The 26,294-nt window shown below is 34.2% G+C and overlaps 1 protein-coding gene across 7 annotated transcripts in view; it reads right to left on the bottom strand.

Annotated features, from left to right (window-relative positions):
* The window catches only part of LOC145243496 (uncharacterized), a 202,738-nt gene that overhangs the window by 133,448 nt on the left and 42,996 nt on the right, over positions 1–26,294 (bottom strand). For all 7 annotated transcript variants that reach the window (XR_013862891.1, XR_013862890.1, XM_080106450.1 and 4 more), the window contains 5 exons: positions 26,216–26,276; positions 19,525–19,566; positions 16,351–16,406; positions 11,709–11,792; positions 10,154–10,221 (listed from right to left, as the gene is read on the bottom strand). Coding sequence is in view for 5 of the 7 variants with exons in the window: in XM_080106450.1 (XP_079962576.1) it covers positions 10,154–10,221; positions 11,709–11,792; positions 16,351–16,406; positions 19,525–19,566; positions 26,216–26,276 (311 nt within the window). In the remaining 2 variants the exon portion in view is untranslated. The remainder of the gene's footprint in view (positions 1–10,153; positions 10,222–11,708; positions 11,793–16,350; positions 16,407–19,524; positions 19,567–26,215; positions 26,277–26,294) is intronic.

Here is a 26,294-nt window from a genome sequence, read left to right as displayed (position 1 = left end):
AATCTTGTTTAATATTGTTTTCAGATTTTTTTCTTGGTAATACTTTGTTCGGATTTGTTCAAGGTCAATGCAGTTTGTCAGTATATGGTGTATTGTGTAGGGTTCTTGACACGTTATACAGTTTGGTGTCTCCTCCCCTTTTAGTAGATGTGAGTGGGTGATGTGAGTGTGACCTATTCGCAGTCTGGTCATTACTACCTCTTCCTTTCTTGTTAACTTTTTGGTGTCTCTCGTTCCAATATTTGGTGTTATTTGGAATAGTTTGTTTTTGGTGCATGAGCTCCAGTTTTCTTGCCATTTTCTCTTCAAAAATGTGTTTATTTTAGTCTTTAGGTCTGTATAGGGGATTTTTCCACTTATGTGGTTTTGTTGCAGAGTTTCCTTTGCTGCCTTATCTGCTTGTTCATTCATGTATATGCCGATATGGCTTGGTATCCAGCAAAAGATAATGTTTTTTTTCATGGTTATGGCATCTATTTTGTTTAGCAATTTTGTAATAAGTGGATTTGTCATTTTTTTTTCTTTTAGAGATATGAGTATTGAAAGTGAGTCAGTAAATATGATATATTTTTGATGGTCATCATTGGTTATTATATTCAGTGCCAAATCTATGGCTGTTGCTTCTGCGCTGAAAATAGAAGATTCGTTTGGGAGCCTTTTCTTTAGTTTTATTTTTTTGTGGATGGCTGCGCATCCTACTTTATCTCCATCTTTTGATCCGTCAGTGTAAATTTGTGTATATTCTTTGTATGTATTCTGGATGATAAGTAGTTCTTCATGGAAGGTTGATGGGTGGGTTTTCGTTTTGGGATATTTATTTAATTTTAATATTATGTGTGGTTGTTTGATCATCCAGGGTGGAGTTTTTGATTTGTTATATTTATGTATTTTTGTAATGTCCATTTGGGCTTCTGTGAGAAGGTTTTTTATCCGGAGGCTGTAGGGCTTGATATCTTCTTTCTTGTTGAAGAGATGTGTGTATTGTGGGTGAAGGGTACATTGATATGCAGGATTTGTTGGACTTGATACCAGCTTTAGGTAATATTGTAGCGCTAACTTCTGTCGTCTTAGAATCAGTGGAGGCTCGTGGGCCTCTATATAGAGGCTTTCTACTGGAGAGGTTCTAAATGCTCCCAAGGCTAATCTTAATCCTTGATGGTGGATTGTATTTAGTTCTTTTATGTAGGACTTCCTTGCTGCTCCATAGATGAAGCATCCATAGTCCATTTTAGATCTGATTAGAGTTTGGTATAATTTTAATAATGTGACTTTGTCTGCACCCCAATCGGTGTGTGCTAGGACTTTGATCAATTGCATTGTCTTTTGGCATTTTGCTTTTAAATATTTTATATGCGGTATAAAGTTCAATTTTTTATCAAATATAATACCTAAATATTTATGTTGGTCGGTAAGTGGGATGTTCTTGTTATCCAGTTTCAGGTTGGGGTCGTGGTGGAATTTTCGTAATTTGCAAAAGTGGATGCATTTAGTTTTTTCCTCTGAGAATGTAAATCCATTTTCTATGGCCCATTTGTTTATTTTATTCAGACAGAGTTGTAATTTGCGTTCGGCTGTTTGTATATATTTAGATTGGTAGTATATAAGTAGGTCGTCCACGTATAGGGCATTTTCAATTCCTGGGTCTATGTTTTTTATGATATTGTTTATTTTAATGTTGAAGAGGGTGACAGACAGGATACTGCCTTGGGGGACCCCCATTTCTTGATCTTTTTGGACTGAATAAGTGTTGTCCATCCGTACTTGGAAGTTTCTATTTGTTAAGAAATTTCTGATAATTTCTGGCATTCTACCCCTAAGTCCTAGTTCATACAGGTCTTTTTGGATTCCGTATTTCCAAGCGGTGTCATACGCCTTTTGCATGTCAAAAAAAATTGCTATTAGATGTTCTTTTTTTGCAAATGCTTCTCTTATGCGTGTTTCCAGTTTTATTAAGTGATCGGTGGGGCTTCTATTTTTCCTGAAACCCGACTGGCTTTCTGTAATTAGATTTTTGCTTTCCAAGTACCAATTTAATCTTTCGTTAATCATTCTTTCAAAAGTTTTGCACAAACAACTAGTTAGTGCAATGGGTCGGTAGTTTGTTGGGTTTGTATGGTCTTTTTTTGGTTTGGGTATTGGGATTACTGTTGCCTGCTTCCAGTTTTTTGGAATGTTGTTAGTTATCCATATCTCATTGTAAATTTGTAATAAGTAGTCCAGTGATGGTTTTGGTAGTTTTTTGAGGAATTGATAATGGATCTCGTCGGGGCCGACTGCTGTATCGGGAGATTTGTTTATTGCCTCCTCTAGTTCTGCACTGTTGAATAATTGATTGTAGTTTTCTTCATTTTTTGATTTGAAGTTTATTTTTATTTTTTCTTCATTTTTCTTTATAGCTTGGAATTTTTTATTTTGGTTTTTTGATGATGAGTTCATTGAGAATTGTTCTGCTAATTTATTTGCGATATTTTGTTTGTCGGTAATCTTTGTGTTGTCGCATATAAGGTGTTTAATAGGGTTCTTTGTATTTTTTCCTGCTATTTTTCTGACCATCTCCCATACTTTTTTGGGTTTTGTGTTTTGATTAATTTTTGTTACATAATCTTTCCACGAGTTCCGTTTTGATTCTTTGATAGTTTTCCGTGCTTTGGCTTTGCTGTTTTTATAGGTGTCCAAATTTTCTTTCGTTGGACTGTTTTTAAATTTCCTTAGGTTTGCACGTCTGGCTCTTATAGCTTCTTTGCATTCTTTATTGTACCAGGGTTTGTTATATTTTGTAGTAGTGGAACTTTTTGGTATGTTCTCCTCGGCTATTGTGAGTAGGGTGTTGCTGAAATATGTGATGTGTTCTAAGTCAGGATTCGCTTCAGGTATTAATCTGTATTGACATGTATTTTGGAAATTTTCCCAATTTGCCTTTTGTAAATTCCAGCGGGGTGTTTTGTCTTCTGGCTTGGGATTCTCGTTTTCTATTATGATTGGGAAGTGGTCACTTCCGCATGCATCCTTATGTGTTCTCCAGCTATAATCCATGTATATAGTTGGGTCACATAGTGTTATATCGATTGCTGATAGGGTTCCCGTTGGTGGGTGCATATATGTATTCTCTTTGTTGTTGAGTAGGCATAGATCGTTTTGGTTAATTATTTTTTCTATGGTTTGGCCTCTTTTGTTGTTTTTTTTACTGCCCCACCATATATTATGACTATTGAAGTCTCCCAACAGTAGAAAAGGTTTAGGTAGTTGTTTGATTATATTGTTTAATTCAGTTTCGTTTATTGTTTCATTTGGTGGTATATAGAGTGAGCATAGGGTTATTGTTTTGTGTAGTGTTGCAGTTATTGCAACAGCTTGCATATTTGTTTTTAAGTTCACTTTGCTGTGTGGAATGTTTTCGTTTATCAGTATTGATGATCCACCGGTGGCTTTGCATGATAATTTGTTTATGTGGTTGTATATTGAGTAGTGTTTTATGTTAATTTTGTCATTTTCTTTTAAGTGTGTTTCCTGTAGGCAAATTATTGCAGGACATAAGGATTTGATAAGTATTTGCATTTCTTCGATATTAATTTTTAATCCTCTTATGTTCCACTGTAGGATTTTGTTAGTCATGGTTTATATTTTCTTTTGGTTTTGGACTGTTGGTGTTTATGTCTACGTCCATAGTTTCGATGTTAGTTTGGGTGTTTCTTTTGGAAGTGGATGGTCTGTTTCTTGTTTCTGGTGAGAGGCTTTTTTTGGGTTTTGGTCTGGGACTTTTAGATTTACTTTGTCTTGACTGTCTTTTTTGGCTATCAGTTTCAACTAGTTCAAATTTATTTTCATTTTCAATTAATACTAATTCTGTTTTTTGTTTGTCATTTTGTTTTTGGGGGGTAGTTTTTTTGTTGTTCTGTTCTATTTCCATTTTTTCTGTTGTTGTGTGTTTATTTTTAACATCTGTTTTTGTCCTTGTTTGTGACTTGGATCTTTCACGTTTTGATAATTGAGGGGGTTTCATTTCTTTAGGGATTGATTCCTCAATATTGATGGAAGTTTTTCTGATTTCCTTTGTTTCGTTTTCTTTTATACTGGGTTGTTCGTTTCTGACTTTTATTTGGCTGTTGGAGTTTATTTTCAGTTCTGATAAAAAAGATTTTAATTCTTCAAGTATGTTCTTTAGTTCTTTTGCTAGGTTTGCAATTTCTGGAGCAAGGTTTAGTTCATTGTAGTTGTACATTTTGTTTGCTTGTTGGGTTATTGTGGCATATGAGTTTTTGGTGCGATTTGTGACTTCTTTGCGGGCTTCTTGGAAGGTTATATTTTTTTGATATTTGATTGTTATTATTTCCTTCTCTTGATTATATATTTTGCACTGTTTTGAGTGAGAGTGGTGCTCTTCTTGACAGTTTGTGCATTTGGTTTTATTTGGACAGTCTTCTTCATCGTGGTCTGGGTTTTTTTCACTGCAGTTTCCACATGTGAAGAATCTTAGACATTGGTCTTTATTATGTCCAAACTTTTGGCAGTTGTAGCATTGTAAAGGTTTTGGGATGTATTGTTCTATTTTCGTTCTTTCATAACCTATATTGATGGTCTCTGGTATTTGAGGATAATTGAATGTTAATATATAAGTGTTTGTATATATTACCTCTCCTTTTTTTTTAAATGTGATTCTTTTTACGTCTGTGACCCCTTGGTTTTTTAGTTCTGTTTTGATTTCTTCTGTTGTGCAGACGGAGATTTCCTGGTTTTTTATGACTCCTTTGGAGTAGTTTAGTGTTTGGTGTGGATAAGCTTTGATGTTTGTTTCATGCAATTTTTGTAGTTGAAGTAGAGTTTTGGCCTGTTTTTTATTTAGTACTTCTACCAATATGGTACCATTCCTTAATTTTTTGACATTTTTAGGTGTTATTTTGCTTGATATTACCTTTTGGATAATGAAGGGTGACATTTTAGTTAACGGTATATTAGACGTTGCTTCTAGCACGATGAATCTTGGAAAGTTTGTATCTTCATTGTCGCTGTCAGAGTCAATTTCTGTGTGTGGTCTCTTGGATTTTTTGGTATTCATAATAATTTTTGAAAAATTCATCAGCCATGCTCCCCACCCTCCTCGGAGCCCCTTATGGGGAAGAACTATGAGGGGGTAAATCCCATTCGCCTCGGTTCTCCAGGGCTACATAGCTGGTATACTCAAACATGGGGAGGTTTCCAAGCATTCACAATATATGGTTATGCCCACCCAAGTATGGGATTTCCCTGTATTTTTATTATTCCTGATGGTTACCTTTTTCCCAGCTTGATTGACCCTTCAGCCATCGCTTATTAATTCAGTTTATTGTTTATGTTGAGTGTTAGTGTGTTTTTGTTTGGATTGTCTGAATTAGTGCTTGTCATGACCAACCGATTGATTGGATCGGGCCTATCCAACCTCCCGTCTAGCCTAGTAAGGGCCAAAGTGGTGTGTTGTAGTATCATGTTATTATTTCCTAGGCATGTTCCACTCAACCACCAGGATCCCGTTCTTAATGCATTACGGGTTGCCACCAACGGTCAACTGGTGGTCCCATTGAAGGATTTTTACCCTCTGCAGGGGGGCAGTTGGTATGTTCTATCGCCCTACCAACTAGGCAAAAAAAAAAAAAAAAAAAAAAAAAAAAAAAAAAAAAGGTGAGGAGGTGAAGGAAAAAGAAAACGAGGGAGGGGAGGGGGAGGAGAATGTTGTTTTTGTTTTTGTTTTCGCAGAACATGACTAAGTTTTGCAAAAGGGAATAAAAAAACAAAGACATCTATGTAGGTGCGTTTCATCTCAGGAAGTCAGTAGACAGCCTGATCTGGTAGCACCAGGTGTCTTGTGATGAAAAGTATGTTCTTTATGACAACCAGCCATGCTCAGCTTAGTGCTTAGACACTGATGAAACTCCACGACACTTCCCAAAGCCAGAGTTACACCAAAAGAAGATCATGCTGACTGTCTCATCCATTACAAGTGAAACCATTATGGTGGAAAAGTACTGTCAACAAATGGACGAAATGCATCAGAAACTTTGATAACCCCACCCAGCATTAGTCAACAGAAAAGGCCCAATTCTCCTTCACGACAATGCCCAACCGCACGTTGCTAAACCGATCCTGCAGAAATTGAACAGATTGGGCTATGAAACTGCCTCATCTGTCATACTTTCCAGACCTCTCACCTACCAACATTTTTTCAAGTATCACAACTTTCTGTGTGAGAAATGCTTTAAAAACCTAAGTGATATCAAAAACGTCTTCAGTGACTTCATCATGACCAGAATTCAAGATTTTTATGCCATTGGCATAAATACACTTGTTTTGCTTTGGCAAAAATGTGTTGATTCTGATGGTGCTTATTTCGATTAACAAATTTTTGTTTGAGCCTAGATATCTTCATCTGAATTTAAAGTTAAAGACTGCAAGAACTTTCTTGTCAACCTGATATGTAAGTATTAATTAGAAGGAACTTTTACTGTGTATACACTGGAAAGACTTTAACTAAAAAAAAAAAAAAAAAAGTGGCAGTAAAAAAGAAACAGTTTTACTTAACATAACCAAAAAGTGAAGCACCCAGTCAAGCTGAGAATATACATTCTTTTTCTCAGAAGCAATTGCACAATGTGCAGAACAACAGCTAATTGGCATAAGTCTACATAATGAAAACAAAGTTCTGTCAAACTCTGATGCTCATTGAGTATATTTCTACACGTCTTCGAAAAGTGATACAGACAATTCAGATGGCTATATTGAGTTGTTTTTCATCAAACAGGTGGTTACAAAAAGACTATACAAATGGTGACATGACTCAGTTTCATTTCACACATCTGGGCAAATTCAGAATTGGCTGGCAGAGATCTTCCATAAATTCCCAAGTTGCCAGATTACAATGTCATAATTATATGAGGAGTGCAGTTGAGAAAGACACACACTGTACTGTTTGCTGCAGGCATTTCTTGAAGGATACTGTGAAGACCGTGTACTCCAGATCAAGCCCTCCCACTCCCCACCTGAAGGAGGCACAGTGCTGCTTCTTTGAGTGAGCTGTAACAGTCAACAAATCCTTTAAAAGATGCACTTCCAATTTTGAGAACACATTAATAAATTCATTAGGGTAACAGATGGATCAACATCCTCATCAATATGTTTATAGTAGGATGTTGGAGCAATTATTTGATTACAGACTGTAACAAAATATCTGACCAATGTCTTGTTTTGTCAATATCTTTTTCTTCTAGTTGCTATTATCTCCTTAATAACAGCAACCCGTAAAGTTAATCAAGAAAGAACAGGATTATTTGTAGTTTAATAATGTTTTCATAGTTTTTCTTTTCCTTTTAAAGTATACAGTACATCATATCTTCAACCCCTTCTCCATAGGGGAAGGAGTAGCTGTTCCAAAGCATAAGCACTCTCTCACAACCCAGCAAATAATAGAAAGATTCCATCAGTTTAGCTGGTAAGTGTCACAATCGACTTTCAGTTTGCAACACAATATCCTAACAAATCGTCCTAATCCTAACCATTTAACTTCTAATAGAAATTTCCATTTTTCTGTTTAACTTAACCTAGCATGTGAATTTCTGTTTTTAACCTTATTTTTACACACCTCTCTAATCTTGCTAGATATCATCAACACACTAAGTAATAAACAAGTTGAATACCCATTCTCTACAGGATAAGGGGAAAGAATCTCTCAAACTCAACATGATAAAAATAAACTGATTTTTTTTTAATTGTTTTCTTAAAGTCTATTTTTGTTGGTCCGTGTCCAAGTTAAAGCAGAAGTAAGAAAACACACACAAAGGAGGCATCTATGTTGATTTTTTTCTTCTTTCAGATATATTCTAACACTCCCGCTTGTTCTTTAAATCCACTTGTTTTTATTTTGCTCATGTACTCTGTAACTTTATGTTTGTATCAGGTTTCAAGCACAATCTCAAATTGTTTTCTTTTTTTGTTTGCATCTGCATCAGTCTGTAGTAAGGATAGTAGTATAATTATGTTGACACACACATCATACTCAGTGGCATTAACCCTAGGCTGGCTGAACTGGCTTCCCTGAAGGAAATATCAAATTCACAAATGTTCCTCAGTTGTATGTATATAAGGGTTAGGAGAGATGACACTGTTAGGTTTTTGCAGTCCATGCAGGGCAGTATCGATGTCCTCCTACATACAGTACCTGGTATTCCTAAATGGTCACTTATCTGGTATTGGCCAGGCTTGACGTTGCTTAACTTTGGTGATTTAACAAAAACCAGTATGTCAATGTGATTATGCCATATATGACACGCCGATTCTCATTAAATCAGTGAAGTAAAGTGCCATAGATACTGATCAGTATCAGATAGGTGATCATTTTGGAATACCAGATGATGTATTTGAGAGAAGAGCAACACCTTACAACAAAAAAATAATGTTGTTAACATTATTTTGCCATACTAGGACTAGGGAGAATTTGTGAATTTAATTTTCTTTGAAGAAACACTATTTCATACATTCAAATAAATGAATCCTGTTAAAGATTTTGGATACAATCATTAACCCTGAAATGATATACTAAAAAAATCATCAGTTTTCGTTTTATAGCAGATTTTTTAAAATATTTAATCAAATAAAAATTAAACAATGAAAGTTATTTGTATTATTTGAACTACTGTTCTCATCTTGGACATTATTCTCACATTTCAGCCAATATAAATACAGATTTTCTTTATGTGCATCTTGTTGGGAAATATATAATGAATTTTGAACTTAGCCCTTTATTTAATTTACAGGGTTAGATTGTTCTTGTTTTGTCAGTTATAGACATGTGGTGCAATGGATAAATGTGTTAAGTAATCATCAGTTCTAAGTGATAGTTTTTTGGAAGTTAAATGTTCAATTCTACTACAAATGAAATAAAATAAAAATTGTCAGCGTTGAGGAAGTGATATTGTATATATATATATATATATATATATAAAATAATTTTTTTGTCAATAACAAGGCTTATTTGAAAAGTCAAACTTAAATACAGTGATGTACTGTGTATGACGGTGTTCCATAATATATTTCCAGAAAAAATCCTCTTTCTCAAATGAAAGGTGTTTCAAATCTTGAGATTGCAAGTATGATCAACAATGCAGAAAATATCCCAGCAGTAAATGGAATAAATTTATTTATATATTTAAAGTTGACAGTGGATTACTTTGTGCTATTTATTTAAATTTTATTTTCTCTTTTTTTATTATTATTATTTTTGTTTGTGTTTTTTGTTTTATGTTTTTTTTAAATATTTTTCTTATGCTGATTAGCTAGAATCCTGCAGGAAATGAAACCTACAAAATGGATCAACAAATATGTCTCTATACGCACATACACAGATAATAAAGGGGTCAGTTTGAAATTCCACAAGGTTTGACTAGACACACTTGAAAGTTAGAGATTATATTAGTTGAAATGTGAAGATAACATCAAAGATGAGAACAGTAGTCCAATTAAGAGATCATGTTTTTTAATAAAAGACAAAATCAAAATACAGTTTCCATTTTAAAAATTTTCAGTTTCTGTTCAGAAAATTTTCAGTTTCTGTATTCAAAAAACAAAAAAATAAGGAAAAATCATGCAATGAAACAAAAATATATTCAAAAAAGTGATCAAGTAGTTTTATTTTAAATAAGAAAATCAAATTTTATGAGTAACTGAAGAATAGGTCTTGTTCACAACTTTAAAATAATCTAAAAAAAAACAAAAAAACAAAGAGAAATAACAATCATAATTTAAATTTGTGAGATTTATATTGTAATGTCTATGAATCCCCATTAATCACTTAAAAATATTTTCTTTACAAAAAATAAAAACTACTTGATCAATTGACATGATTTTTGGAATATGATATTTTCATTCAGGTATCTATATCATACAGAGTTTTCTTTATTTTCATTTTTTTGATATAGAGGAATTCCGAACAAGAACCATGTTTTTTTATGTCATCAAAAAAGATTGGTAAAATAAATTCAAAAATTTTTTTTATTCAAATAAATATTCTAAACACAGAATTTTCATTTAAAACATATTTTCATGGCATTAAAAGCAAAAATGTCCTTTTTTAGTATCACATTTTTGGATGTTTATTCCGTCCAGGATAAAAAATCATACATAATTTACTAACCTGTTGAGCACCTTGGCTATTCCAAAATCTCCAAGTTTAATCATCCCATCTTTGGTTAAAAATATATTCTAAAAATAAAAAAATAAAAAATAAAAAAGAGAAAATTGTATAACAATAAATATGAAGAAAATAATGAAATATAATTATTTAATATCAATCTTCAACAATTTTTAAAAATATCACTAGACATCTTATTGTTGATGCAATTCTCTACCTGTATAAGAGCCAAATACATCCTGGGATGAAATACTGTTAACACATTTGGACAGGAGCTGCTCGGAGCAGCCTATACTGCCTTGGCAGAGTTTAAAACTGGCTTCAAAACCTAGCAGGTGATCCCTTTTCTCTTCTCTGCAACCTCTTTATCACAAAAGAGACATTGCAAGCCTGTCTGCTCTATTATTATTTTCATAGCAAGTGCTCGTCTGAGCTTCAATCAAGATCCCCTCTTTCCAAACTTTCACAAAAAACACTCAACTAGCTACAACCACTATCAACAATTTCCCCCACTTTCTATCTGTGCCTAAATCTAAATGCATATTCTATGAACAAAGCTTCTTTCCTAGAACTGCCTGCCTGTGCAACGCTGTTCTGCTGGCCTTCTCATGGTCATCTTCAAGTCCAATGTAAACAAGTTTGTATTGAACTGGGTCTTAAATAATCAAATTATATCCAATTTCAACACTAACGATTATGCTTTTGTCCAGGTGACCACCGTACATTCATTAACCCTTATCCTAGATTGGTCTTTGGGCCTCGATAAGTGGTGTCTCCTTTGTAAAAAAAGGACATGCCATCATAGGAATATGTTGAATGTTACAAGTAGTTAGGATAAAATTGGCATGAGATAAGTTCCAAGAACTGTTACCAGTTCTGACAGCCCAAGTTATCTCCCCTAACTACCAGAAAAAGGGGAGGGGAATTAATGTAAAGGTGAAAAAATATAAATCATACAACATCCGAACGTATATAAACATGCTTAAAGTTAGATGTTCTAATTAATATATATATATAACGTTATCCACATTTACACACAGGACCCACACATTGTAGCCGTCTAGGTCACAAAGGAAACCACAACAAAAAATAACTTGAACTCACTTTTATTTCCTCATTCTCCCGTCTGACGTAATTTCTCGTTACAGCTATGACGTCTCTCATATGATCGTATTCTCTAACATGCTCTCTCTCTCCTTTCTATAGTCTTTTTTCTTACAGAGATGTCATTTTGCATTTCGTATGAATTTGTATATGTGCGTCTGCGATGTGTTATATATATATACATTTTTTGGTGAGTAAAGGAAAACATCTCCACCCTTACAATTTTCTTAGCTAGAATAAGTATTTTCATAAAAAAAACTAAAGCAAAATAAAATATTCATGCTAAAAATAGTGTGGAAGGAAAAAAAGAATCAAATCTAAATCAAGCATCAACATATCAGACGGATTACAATTTTGGTCAGATTTTGAAAACCAGACAAAATCACTTTGCATGTTGGATATTTATGAATCAATTTTTTTATAATGCAAACAAATTTATAACTAAAATTCTTACCTGAGATTTGATATCACGATGTAACACCTTACGGTCATGTATATGTTTTACTCCCAAGCATATCTGAACAAACCAATCCAAAATCTACAATAATAATAATTATTATTATTAAAACACTATGTTAGCAGTTGTATGTATCCGTATATATCTATTTAGATAAAGTTAGGTACATGTATATGTTTGTATGTGATTCATTCCTAAACTAATTAATAGATTAAGAATTTTGGAACATTTCTGGCATAAGGGTGGGTAATTTAGTTTAATTTAGTTTTAAGCAAAGGGAGAAAATTCAGATACTTCAAATTTTTACGAAATTTTAACAATAGGTATTAGACATTAAATTTCAGTTCTTTTTTCATTTTCTTTGGAGTATTTTAAAGAGATTTAGGAAGAAAAATAGGGATATAATCTCTCATTTGAAAATTCAATATTTCAAATTTGCATTGAATTTGATCCATAGTCATTAGAAACCAATTTAGCAAGATTCCCTGAATTTTAGTTTCTTCTTAAAACCTCTTAAGCCTACGTTTAGATATTTGAGACATTTTCTAGAATCAAAATTGGGTGCTTATCCAGATTAGCACTTATGGTGGCATTTAGAATTAAAAAAAATACAGAAATGTCGAGGTGAAGATGAAAAATTCCCAAAATCATGTAATTTGATCAAATATTTCTTTTTTATTCAAGAAAATCAAATTTCACTCTGATGAGGTTGACAAAAAGGGCCCAATGAATTGGACAAGGGTAGACAACTCTAATGCACGTGGAAACAGTCAAAATAATCACTGATCACCTCCCTTCTCTAGTAAAACATGGTCTCATCTGTCACTTATTGGTAAAAAACAGCAAATTTGTTTTTTTAAATAAAAAAAACTACTTAATTTTTTTTGTGATTTTTGTAATCTAAAATCTTCATTTCATGACAAGTAGGTAAAATATAAAAGTTTTCCTTCAGTTTTGTTTATCGCTATAAGTGCTAATCTGAATAAGCACCCAAAATTGTGTAATAAAGTTTAATCAAAAATAAAATAAATATTCTAGAGATAAGATTTACAAACATTATATCATGATTTTATTTTTGTACAAGGATATAAGAGTGGTGCTAAACTGTTTTGAAAATTAATTTTACCAATTCTGAGATGAGTATTTTTTCTTTTTTTTTTTACATGGGGGGTCACCACTTATCAAGGCCCAGGAGCCACTCGGGGATAAGGGTTATTGTGTGTACACTAACCAGTAGGATAGTATCGTAGTAATAGTTAGTATTGGGGATTTGATAAGGTGTCATTACTTAAGGGGCGGTTCATCAGGAATATGTTTGTGTTGGACTTGAAGACATCCAAGTTGAATTCGGGGGGGGGGGGAACAGGCAAGCGCCAGAGAGTTCCACAGCCGTGCAGTTCTAAGAAATAAGCTTTGTTCATGAAATCTACGTTTTGATTTAGGCACGGATAAAGAGTGGGGAAAATTATTGACGGTGGTTTCATGGTTTCAGCTAGTCGGGTGTTTTTCGTGAAAGATTGGCGGGGGGGGGGCAGAGAATGGAGTTCAGACGAGCACTTGCCATGGAAATAACGATAAAACAGAGACAGGTTCACAATGTCTCTTCTGTGGGAGAGAGGTTGCAGGGAAGAAAAAAGGTCATCCCCCACGAAGCCACGAAGTCTATTTTGTACTCTGTCAAGGCAGGATAGACTTTTTAGCAGCTCCTGCCCAGATGTGGCAGCAGTACTCCATCCTTGGACGTACTTGGCTTTTATACAGATAGAGAATTGCATCATTAGTGATGGAGCGGTAGAAGGGTCCCACCATTTTCCCAGCGACCTTGGCCACAGACTTGATGTATGTGTTCCATTTCAGATCAGGAGTAAAGGTCAAACCCAGAAGCTTATCAAAACATGGGGCCTCCCCTAGACGAGAGCCATTCATTTCAATCAATGCCAAATGGGCATCAGAGCGTTTATAATGTAATGATAGGAGCTTGGTCTTAGATGCATTAAAGGTAACCAGCCACCTCTTCTCCCACTGAACCACGCCTATCCGTGGATCATATGTATCTCCTGACCAGCAGTAATTATCACTTACTACACTGATGATTGCATAAGCATGAAACTAGTGTCTATAGATATAAAATAATTGTTAACATTTATTAAAAAAAATATTACAGTTATAAATCCCCTTTAATAAATTAAAGTCAAACCCTCTTTAGGGAATTAAGAAAAAAAAAAAAAAAGGTCAACTTTAGTGAAAATGCAGCATTCCAACTTCGGTTATTGAATACTCTCTGTCTGTTTACTATGTATGCCCACCGACTTGGCATTTATCGGCACTTTATTTACTTCAATTCTTGTGTTAATTGCTGGTGACCTTGAGGTAGAATGCTAGACTACAAAGTCAGGAGTTACTTTATGACTGAGTTCGAATCTCTCAATCAACAGTAGTTATAACTTTCTACACTAAAACACTAGTGTCTAGAAGTATAAAAATAATTGTTAATACACATTTTAAAAAATATTATAGGGTGCTTATCTAGACTTGCACTTATTTAGGAAAACAAAAATAAAAAAAAACATTTATGGTCTACCCACTTGTCACTGCATGAAGGTGTTATATTCCAAAAATCACAAAAATTGATCAAGCATATTTTTTTTAATTAAGAAAATCAAATTTTATCATTTTTAGCAATTAAGTATCTTTAACAGCCATTGATGAAGGGGAAGGTAAACAAGGATGAATTTCAAATTCAATCAAATACAACAACTGGTTTCTCTCGTGTCAAAGTCACAAAATTTTGTTTTCTTAAATAAAAAAAAAAAACTACTTAATCAAATGTAATTTTTGGAATATGCCATCTTTGTTCCATGATGGGTACATACATCATAAAAATTTTTGTATTTTCTTTACTTAAAATTTTCATTATGCAAGTCTAAATAAGGACCTATTATAGATATGTATATATATATATATATATATATATATATATATATTTTTTAATTACCGTTTTATCTGCTTTAGTTGTTTTGGTTACCGAATCATATCAACGATCCAATAACTTCAAACTTTATAGAATTATTATGATTAGGAAAAAAACCAACAACCAAGTTCTCTCTGACTCTCTCCTAATCTTGAGCACGTAGTACAATGGGGAAAAAACTGGCTGGTTACTTTTAATGCATCTAAAACCAAGCTTCTATCTTTACATCATCAACGCTCTGTTGCCCAGCTGCCATCAATCGAAATGAATGGCTCTCGTCTTGGGTAGGCTTCATGTTTTGACAAGCTTCTGGGCTTGACCTTTACTCCCAATCTGAAATAGAACACGTATATCAAATCCATTGCCAAGGTCGTTGGGAAAATGGTGGGATCCTTCTACCACTCCAGCAGATATCTCACTCCTGATGCAATTCTCTACCTACATAAAAGCCAGGTTCGGACAACGATGGAATACTGTTGTCACATCTGGGCAGGTGCTGCTAGAAGCAGCTTATCCTATCTTGATAGAGTTCAAAATAGACTTCGTAGCTTAGCGGAGGATGCCCTTTTCTTTTTCCTGCAACCTCTTTCCCACAGAAGAGACGTAGCGAGCCTGTCCCTGCTTTATCGTTATTTTCATGGCAGGTGCTCATCAGAACTTCAATCTATGGTCCCCCCTCGCCAGACTTTCATGAAAAACACTAGTCTAGCCAGAACCACTATCAACAATTTCTCACACTCTTTATCCGTGCCTACACCCAAATATAGATTCCATGAACAGGGCTTCTTTCTTAGAACTGCTCGCCTCTGGAACTCTATTCCATTTGCCTGCTTTCCAGCTGACTAAAATCTGATTGTCTTCAAATCCAATGTGAACAATTTCTTATTGAACCGTCCCCCTAAGTAATCCAAGTTACAAAATTCCCACTAATGTTTACTACACTAAAATCACAATGACTAATGTATGCCCATTAACCCTTACCCTCGAGTGGCCTCTGGGCCTTGATAAGCGTTGACCTCCATGTAAAAAAAAAAAAAAATAGATTATTGGAGTGCCATCAGCTATAATCGAAACCAAAACCAAAATTATGAAGAATTCTTAGAACAATTATATATAAAAAAATTAAATAACTTGAGTGCCATCAGTTATAATTAAAACCAAAACTTATGAAGAATTCTTGGTAAAATTATTTATGACAAGAAATAGAAGTACATAACAATTAAATGACCCAGATGTAAGCGTGACACAGGAAATAACACACAAACTATCATATTAATATATAGATATTTACTTTATTTTTATTAAAAAGACAGTAATTATTATCATTTTCTCCTGAACAAAAATTGAATTCATTCTAGATTTATTTTAATCTTCTTTTAATAGATATTATATTTTACTAAAAAATAAAATAATTAAACTGAAATGTAATCCCCCCCCCCCTCCTCAAGAAAACTTATGGCTTGAGTTTATAAGGACAAATAATATTTCACTAATGACTATTGGGTACATGGTAATTCAATCGAGCAAATAGGACCGCAAATATACTTTGTTTTAAAAGTGGTTTAAACTAGTCATAGCATGCTTTTTAAATTGGATGATCTCTGGCTTTTAATAATTGTGTACATTAGCAAGACTGGTTTGTAAAAATATAAGAAAAGCAAACTTGACCTGTTCTTCTGTGAAATCTGCTCCTCTTTGGTCATTTATCTTTGTGTACAGATCACCTGTAGAAAGAAATTTAGAAAAGACATTGGAATGAAAAATTTCTTCAAAATTTCTTAAAAAAAACAAACAAAAAAAACAAACAAGGTGGTTTACATTTCTATAATAAAAAATAGAGAAAATGTTTCATCTAAAAACCAGATTTAAAAAAGTGGGCTACATTTTTTTTTTTATTGAAGAAATTAACCCAGCATTCGTTTTTTTTATTAAAAGACAACATACATTGATTGGCCTGGATCTGAGTGCATTTACTGCACAGGCTACAATTATCTGATCATTATTTGTGTTTGAATTTGGTGTTTAATTTCGACTGTCAATCATGCAATCTCGGTCACTGCCATAATGAATGGATTTTTCTTAAAAAATTAAAAAAAAAAAAACACAATTCAAGTTTAAAACAAGCAACAGTGTTTTATTTTGATGTTACAATGACAGACTTGCAAAATGGGCACACACATCTCTTCCAACCAAACACAAAATGTCCACCAATTTAAGACCTAAAGGCTTGTATGTCTCTGAGACTCACAGAAACCCAACTGATTCTTCTTCCTTATTTATCTTGCTGGGATGTATACACATATAGGTTCTGGAAGCATTTATAGATTTTTTAAATTATGCATACATGTATATTTTATTGTTATTTCATTGGTTAGTATTGTATGTTAAGCTATTTTAGTAACTTTACAGTTAGTACTTTTAGTAAAATTTATTTGTTTTTTTTTTGTTTAATTTTAATGAATATTTCCAGTTTACAGTTATTATCAAGCATGAACGTATTGTCTACTATTTTTTTAATTGGAGTCAGGGACACGGATAGTTGCTTAATCAGGTGTTATTCCTGAAGATGAATTCAGAATTACTTGGGCCTACAATAAATATGTTGACTACATCAGCCAATTCTTGGATCACATGCAAGACCACTCTAGATTAATCAGCTCTTAATATATGGACCATCAAACTGATCACCATCGAGCCCATCATCTGTTATGCAAAGTCTCAGGAGACTCATGATCGCAGCATGGAACTTTGTATTTAAAAATACCAGTCCATTTTTTGTGTGGTCTTTTTTATTAGCTAAATATTTGCTTATTATTTTTTTCTCTGAAGGTGTCCTTTGAAGGCTGCTGCATATGAGAGATGTTGAGAGCATCTTAACATTCTTGTGGACAAACTGCCAAGCTTTTTTCCCCCAGTTATCTGGTAAAAGTCTCACATGCTACTCACATATACCAAAACAAAAAGTCACATTTCATTTTGTTAAGATTTAACTTCCAGATTCCATTCACTTTGTTTAATCAAGCCCAGGCTTTGCTGATTCATACATTTTCTGTGCCGTTCTCCTTTCTAACTTTATTGTCAAGATAAATAAACCCCTAAACATTTTTGAGACAAGTGCTATTTCCATATTAGTTCAAGAGAATGTACTGATTTACCTGTGTTCACAAAAACCCCAATGCATTTTTTTTTTTACTCTTTTTCTCTCCAAACAAAGCATATTATTGCTTAGAATGTAAGTTACTATTTGGGAGAATATCTAACAGAGCACTGTGGGGAGTTAAGCAGTAAGATATCTGTTCACACTGCATTTAAACTTCTGCAGACTAATACAGTCAGGTAATCACAAACAAGGAAGGAATTCCAAAGTCTAGCAATTCAAAGACAGAAACTATTAGGCTTTCAAGCATCTAAAGGCCTCAACAGTAGAAGGCTGGAATTTTGCTGCTTGTTAGGTCATTAGAGATTATGCACGTTGTGAGGGCACTAATGCTACGAGTACATTATAGCACATTTCATTAATGTACTTGTAAAACAGAGGGATGCAACATTGCAGTGATGGGACAGAGGCTTAAACTTGGCTGATAGTGTGGGACCTATTAGATCTGAAACTTTTTTTTGGACCCTGTCTAAGAGCGAGAGATGAGTGGTAGATCCACCAACCCAGATGTGGCAACAATACTCCATGCATGAGCGAATTGTGACTTTGTAAAGATATAAAATAATCTCTAGTGTGAGTAATTTTCTAGCAGAGTAAAGGGAGCTCACACCTTTTGCAGCAGCCTTGGAAATGTCCTCAATGTATTTATTCCAATTCATGTTGGTCCAGGAGAATGTACTGTTTTACTTGTGTTCACAAAAACCAAAAGCAATTTGCCATTTCTTTGAGACAGTGTAGTAGCACTTTTTGTTCAGTTGTATCAGCAAAAGTTGCAAAGTCATCAACATAATCTGCAGTTTGTCTGCTTCTTATTGATACCAATGTTAATCCATTCATGCTATAATCAGAGTTTTGAGACGAAAAGGTATGAACTTCGATTTCAACTCCTAAGAATTCCAAAATATCCAACTCTTTAATTTAAAGTTTTCCAATATTTAGACTATCTGTAGATTCTTCAGAAAGATGAAAAAAAAAAACAAAAAAAAACAAAACAAAACAAAACAAAAAAAAACGATTCCAACTCCTAGCATTCCTAAGAGTCTGACTCCTTCCAAAACATCCAACTCTGCAAACCTGGTGTTAACAAGTGAGCTCAATTTTTGGTAGTGTGCAGACACAGCAGCCTAGAAAGAAAATGATCGCAAAGTTTTTAGAATGCATCCAATAAGTCTTGTAAATGATATTTATGACAATGACCATGCAGACTGATGAAATAATATTCCAACTTGTCATGAAGCTATCTGACAATTTTTTAATTTTTAGTTATTGAGAAAAGTGTGGACAGATGAACGAACAAGGGTGAATTTACAGGTCCACCCTCCTTTTGTCAGGAGATCAAAAATTTTTTTTTGAACAAAGCAAACTTTTCTTACAAACAATTATCTTTATAATTTATATGTGGAGCAAGGATTTCTTTCAATTTCAGCTTTTACAGAAAATGCAAACTCAGCAGCCATTTTCTTTCTAGGCCATTGCGTCTGCATATTACCTGCTATTGCTTTACAGTTTCAAACAATTTCTGAATATAAATTTAAAAGGATAAAATATAGGAAACATGTTCATGATAAATATTCAATAGACAAGGATTCCTTTAATTTAAATGGATCAGATTTTTTAAAACCTATCATCAATTACAAAAAAATAAAATGAAAAAAAAATCCAAGTTGGATTTTTTTTAACTGTACCTCCTTCACAATAGGCCATCACAATATACAACCGCCCAGCTTCTGAAAATGACAAAATAAAAAAATTCTTTATTACAGTTATAAGAACAAAAAAATAAGTTAAACTTGCAGTTGAAATATTTTTATTATTGAATCACCACATATCAAGGCAACAGATCACTTGAGATGGAATGATGAGAAGCACTATGGGAGTACTCAATTTGATCAATAGAATGAATCAAGTTTTCTTACTTGAAATGTTTTATAACAAGTATTTGCTAACATTGGATTTGAAGACAGCCATGTTGTAATATGAAGGGAAGCAATCCACAGTAATGTGTTCCACAAATAGGAAACCCTTGCTTGTCTATTGAAAATCACCTGATACCAGGCACATGGAGGAAGAAAGAAAAGCCTTTTTCTATTGTTGTAAGAAGAAAAGTTCTCCTTACGAATATCTTACAAGAACCAGAGATTTGAGCTCAGTCAAGGTAGAATAGAGAGACTAGTGACATCTCTTCTGTGGAAAATGGACTATACACAAGAGAAGAAATAATTCTCCTTTAGATTATGAAGTCAGTTTTGTACTCTGTCAAGGAGTATTCAGAGCGGTGCCATGAACGTGGCAGCCGAATTATATCTTGGGACATATCCGATTCTTATGCTGATAGAAGATTGCGTCAAGAATTAGGTATTTTCTGGAATGGTAGAATGATCCAACTGGCTACTTTATCAACAGATTAAATATAAGAATTCTATTTCAGGCATGAAGTGAAAGTCAGTCCAAGGAGTGGGACATTCCTCAACAAGAAAGCTATTCATTTCAACTGAGGCAAAAATGAAGATTAATGGTGACATGATAGAATCTTCATTTTAGAGATCAAAAATATGCTAGAGGTCAGAAGAAAGAAAAATCAGAAAATCTTGATCACCTTGCTTTTTGATGTACTATCATAGATATGTTATTTGCATAAATGCCAACAAACGATCTCTGAATATGATTTGAGAGATTATTGAAGGTCAGGAAGAGAGTTGGGCCCAAAATGGATTCTTGCAGTTGGTTGGCTGGTTGTTTTTGTTTTACGGCATATCAACCCTTTTCAGGTTATTTAATGCCGAATCCAGTGATTTTGAAGAAAATTTTTTAAAAATAATATATATATTTTTTTTCAAGTCGGGACCTTAACAGGTATTACCACTCTGGGTCAGAGTGGACCTGGGAGCAATGGCAATTAAAGGGTGGCTCCACAATCCACAAAGCCTGCAAGCTGGGGCCTCACTATTGGATATAGTTTAAGGTCATATCCAGGACCGATTTTTGAAGTACATTGGCATTTATTCTACATTTTTATAAAGAAATGTATATGCTATTTAATTTTACAGATTTCTAACTGGTGATTAATTCAATTTATTGACCGGATTTTACCATCTGATTATATTTGAATTCATGAAAATTCATCTTCAACTTCCCTCTTCTATTTTACTCCTTTGAACATTGCTTGTACCCACAATTTTCAAAGTGTTCAATTTTATGCAAACTTTATCTTTACTGGTTATTTCCTCTGATGAGAAAAGTCTAATATTTTAAACTCCACGGAATAAGGAAAAAAACTTCATTATATTTCTTGTTTGAATATTCAATAATTTTATTTTTCATCATTTAATTTTGTATAATATAATATATATATATTTAAAAAAAGAAAAGAAAAAAGAGTTGTAGTGAAAAGCAGTGTGATGAAATCTATAAATATAAAAGCGAAAATGTATGTATGTGTGTTCGCTTTTTCTGTATGTCTATAAAAGGCTTTTTTCAGAGAAGTGGTCGGTCGCCTAACAACTTTTTAAAACTTTTTATATCACATGTAAATCGTAATATCTCAGAGTTAACAATGGAGCTCGCCTGTCTATTTAATTTGCTCGACTTCGGGAAGATAAATATTCAGCAGTTTTCGCTCGCCGCATGTGGGTTAGGCCTTTTCCTATAATAAAAGCGACACTAATTGTCTAGGTATTTTTCCGGTCTTTATCGCCGGAAATGTCTGAAAGCAATTAGCTTTGATAAATGTGGAAATATTATTTCCTTATATCAGAAGACAATTGCTATTCAATTTCAACAAGTGGAGCTGTTTCCCCCTACCCCCAACGTCTTGGGGGGGAAAAAAAAAGAAAAAAAGAAGCATTCCCGCACTAAATGAAATGCTACCCCGCAGTCAAAAGTTGACCTCATTAAGTCATTAAAACGTGCACCTGCTAATTTAAGTAATTAAATAAATTCAAACGTGTTTCCGTTAGCATCTCGCAGTGGCCCAATTGTTAACATCACACTCTTTTTTTTTTCACACTTCAATTTACAACTTTGTCCTCAAAGGTTTGGATTCAATCCTCATACTTACCTATCAAAACATTTTTTTTTATTTTAACCCCCCGCCCCCCGGAGTTTTGATTTATTCAAAACCACACACACCTCCAAACACCCGAGCAACGCCGGGTACCCCTCGCTAGTCTATATATATAAAAGCGAAAATGTATGTATGTGTGTATGTTTGTGTGTCTGCTAAAAACTTTCGACAGACACAACGAAAATTCACAAACTCGGTATCATATCGAAGACCCATCCTTCGCTCGAAAAATTGGCCAAAAACGTTCATTTTTTTCACTCCAAAATCGACAATTTTCGACCGGGGGGCGGTCAACAAAAACGGCCTCCTCGTGATGACGAGTGGTTCTACGCATGCGCCGGATGACGTCATGACTTGATTTACTTTAAATAGTTAAAAAACTGAACAAATTTCATGTATGTCGCATTAGGTCAGTTGATTAGCGCGTTGGTTCGTTATCTAAACGTTTTGGGTTCGAATCGTGGTGTGAGATGTCTTTTTTTCTTTTTTCGATTTTTTAAATTTAAATATTGAACCAGTGTTATTTAAGCCATTTTTCACATAACATACGTTTTTCTGTTTTTTTTTTTTTTTTACTTCACTTATCTACCCCCCCCCCCCCCACCGACCTCACACCCAAAAACAACCGGGTACCCACCGATTTTTTAAATTTTAATATCGAAACAGGCTTATTTAAGCCATTTTTCACGTGTTCGTTTTCTGTTTTCATCTTTCGCTTGCCGTACGTTAGTTTTTTTTGTGTTTTTTCCCGCTTAAGTTTTAATGTTGTTTTCTTTTTTTACTTCGCTTATAACAAACAAACCTGGACAATGTATGGCGTCGTCGTTGTAACGCTCGACGACTTCCGGGGCTGCACCTGTCAATTTGGTTCTTACTTAAATAAATTCAAACATCTTTCACTAACTCATTCTGGCTGGCCGATTTTATTTTCAAACTTCGCCTCAGGGCTTCAGGTTCGAGCCTACCTCCCTCTCAATACTACCAAAACTTTTTTTCTTTTTTGATCTAACCCCCCCCCCCACACACACACCTACAAACACCCGGGTAACACCGGGTACCCCTGCTAGTCTACATATATATATATATATATATATATATATATATATATAAAAACGAAAATGTGTGTATGTATGTATGTATGTCAGGTCATGTCATATGCTACTGGTACCATGTAACCCAGTACTACTTGCCTCATGGTCAGGTCACCGGCGACTAAACTGGTTCCCCCACCAGACTTGTTTGGTGAGGAGGGCGGCTAGTCTCCCTGAAGGATTAAAAACAAGACCTTCCAAAAGGCGAATGAACTCTTTTTCTGGGTCAACGGCCAACTAGCACCGTGTATATTTGTGTGTGTGTGTATATGTGTATTGGGGTAGAGAGGGCTCCCGTAAGCCGTAGTGAAGGCAACCTTTCTAGGAGAAGCAAATCTCTGATTTAAAAAACCATAAAGTGGAAGACCGTTACCCGCATTAAGCTGGTCTGCAGTTTAATTTGTTGCTGGCTATCTTGCTCTTGCTTGTTGCTGGATCTCAACATTTTGAACCGAGAGAGAGACTTAGCTGTCGTACAAAGCTAAGACTCTGTAACATCATATTTGTATAGATACTCCCTCAGACATTTGGGCTCATGGATTTTAAATGTCTGAGGGAGTGGCACTCGTCTGACAAGACGTTGCAATCATCATGTATGTATGTATGTATGTATGTATGTATGTATGTATGTGTGTTTGTATGTCTCGCAAAAACGTTTGACACGGGTCACGGATTTTTGCCAGATCAGTATCATTTTAAAGTTCCAACCTTCGCCCAACAAATATCGAAAAATTGGCCAAAAACATTAATTTCTTCACCCTGAAATAAGCAGTTTTCTACAGGGAGGGGTCAGCAAAAACTGTCCTCTCATGATGAGTTCGGTTCTATGCATGCGCAAATGACGGAATCTGATTTAGTTTAAAGATTTAAAAAAAAAAAAAACGACCTAATTTCGTGTACATCGTGTTAGCTCAGTTGGGTTTTGGGTTCGAATTGTGGTGCGAGATGTCTTTTTTTTTTTTTTTCGATATTTTAAATTTTAATATTGAAGCAGGGTTATTTAAGCCATTTTTCCCGTTTTTTTTTTTTTTTCAGATTTTTTAACAGAGTTTTTCTGTTGCGCATTTTCTTTTCTTGTTTTTCCCATTTTTACATTTAACATCGTTCGTTTGCCTTACTTTAGTTTTTTTTACTTCGCTTATTCTTATGTTTTCATTACCACCCCCCACCCACGCCCGAGCACACCCACCTCCAAACACCCGGGCAATGCCAGGTACCCCTGGGGTTATTTAAGCCATTTTTCACATGTTTTTATTTGTTTTTATTTTTCAGATTTTTTAAAGAAGTTTTCGTTTTTCTGTTTTCTTTTTCGCGTTTTTTTCTTTATTTTTCCGATTTTTACATTTAACATTGTTCGTTTGCCTTACGTTAGTTTTTATTGTGTTTAATTTTTAAAATATTTACTTTGCTTATTCTTATGTTTTGATTAACACTCCGTCCGAACACACACACCTCTAAACACCTGGGCAACGCCGGGTACCCCCTCTTCTAGTCTTCTACAGGGGGGGGGGTCAGCAAAAAGCGAAAATGTGTGTTTGTATGTCTCACAAAAACTTTTCACACAGGTCACAGATTTTTGCCAGATCGGCATCATTTTAAACTTCCAACCTTTGCCCAACAAATATCGAAAAATTGGCCAAAAATGTTAATTTTTTCACCCTGAAATCATCACTTTTCTACAGGGGGGGGGCGGGTTAACAAAAACCGTCCTCTCATAACAAGATCAGTTCTACGCATGCGTCATATGACGTCATAACCTGATTTATTTGAAGAACTGACATAATTTCATGTACATCGTGTTAGCTCAGTTGGTTAGAGCGTTGGGTCATTATCTAAACATTTTGGGTTCGAATCGTGGTGTGAGATGTCTTTTTTTTTTCTTCGATTTTTTAAATTTTAATATTGAAGCAGAGTTATTTAAGCCATTTTTCATGGAACGTTCGTTTTCCTGTTTTTTTTTTTTACTTCGCTGATTCTTAGGTTTTCATTAACACAACACCCCCCACCCCCCGACCGACCACACACACACCCAAAAACACCCGGGTACCCACCGATTTTTTAAACAGGCTTATTTAAGCCAGTTTTCGTGTGTTTTTTTTTTTGGTTTTTATTTTTCAGAAGTTGTAACGATCGTTTTTCTGTTTTCTTTTTCCGATTTTTACATTTAACATCGTTCGTTTGCCTTACGTTAGTTTTTTTTGTGTTTTATTGTTATGTTTTGATTACCCTCCCCACCGTTTTTTTGTTTTTTGTTTTGATTACACATTCACAACACTTGTCTAGTTACAACCACTGTCAACAATTTCTCCTACTCTTTGTCTGTTCCTAAGACTAAATGCAAATTCCATGAACAAGGTTTCTTTCCTAGAATTTTCTGCTTGTGGAAGTCTATACTGTAGACCTGCTTTCCAGCTGACTACAAGATGGTTGTTTTCAAGTCCAATATAAATACGTTCTTGTTGAGCCATCCTTTTAAACAATTAAATTTTACCCCATTTCCACCACTACTGATCATTATGGTGTTGTCTCACTGACCTGATATCAATTCACCGTCATCCTCAAATGGCCTTGGGCCTTAAGTGACTCCCTTGTAAAAACAAAAAAAAATATATATTTCTAAATATTTGAATATCATTTTGGTGGTACAGAATTTTATGATAGCCAAATATAGACCAAATTTTAGCTGACCAGTTTCGTACTTCACTCAGAGCTAAATCGAGGCATAATTACGATTTAAAAAAAATAATATGAAATGGAAATATGGTGGGGGGAAGGACAGAAAAATAAAAAAGAAAGCAAGGGGAAAAAAATAAAAAGTGGAGAAAGAATCAAATAGAAACCACAGTAAGTTCTAAAAGATTTTTTTTTTTTGCTAACAAAAGAGAGGTTCTCTTTGTAAATGAAAAGAAAATTTTTTTCGGACTTCATGCGGTTTCTATTTGAAATACCCCCCCCCCCCCGCCATATTTCCTTTTTATATTATTATTTTATTTCAAATTGTAATTATACCTCAATTTAATTCTGTTGAGGTATGAAATCGATCAGCTAGCTCTTTCACTTTTTAAATTCATTATGTTAAAATTTGGTCTATGTTTAACTAATGTATATTTATGAAAATATATATAACAAGTACTGGCTCAACGGGTCATGGGGTGGTATAGTGATGTAATAAAGACTCTCATAAAATATTTGTCAAAACAACAAATTAAAAGATTTGCTTACCTTCAAATGATTCATGATATGCTACAATACTCTTGTGGTTAAGAGTCGACAACATTGAAACCTGAACAAAAAAATAGGA

This window comes from Euprymna scolopes, chromosome 22 (assembly GCF_053919585.1).
Source record: "Euprymna scolopes isolate OS-2025 chromosome 22, ASM5391958v1, whole genome shotgun sequence".
NCBI lineage: Eukaryota > Metazoa > Mollusca > Cephalopoda > Sepiida > Sepiolidae > Euprymna > Euprymna scolopes.
The sequence above is the reverse complement of the archived record's forward strand: the minus strand, read 5'-3'. Positions and strand labels throughout refer to the sequence as shown.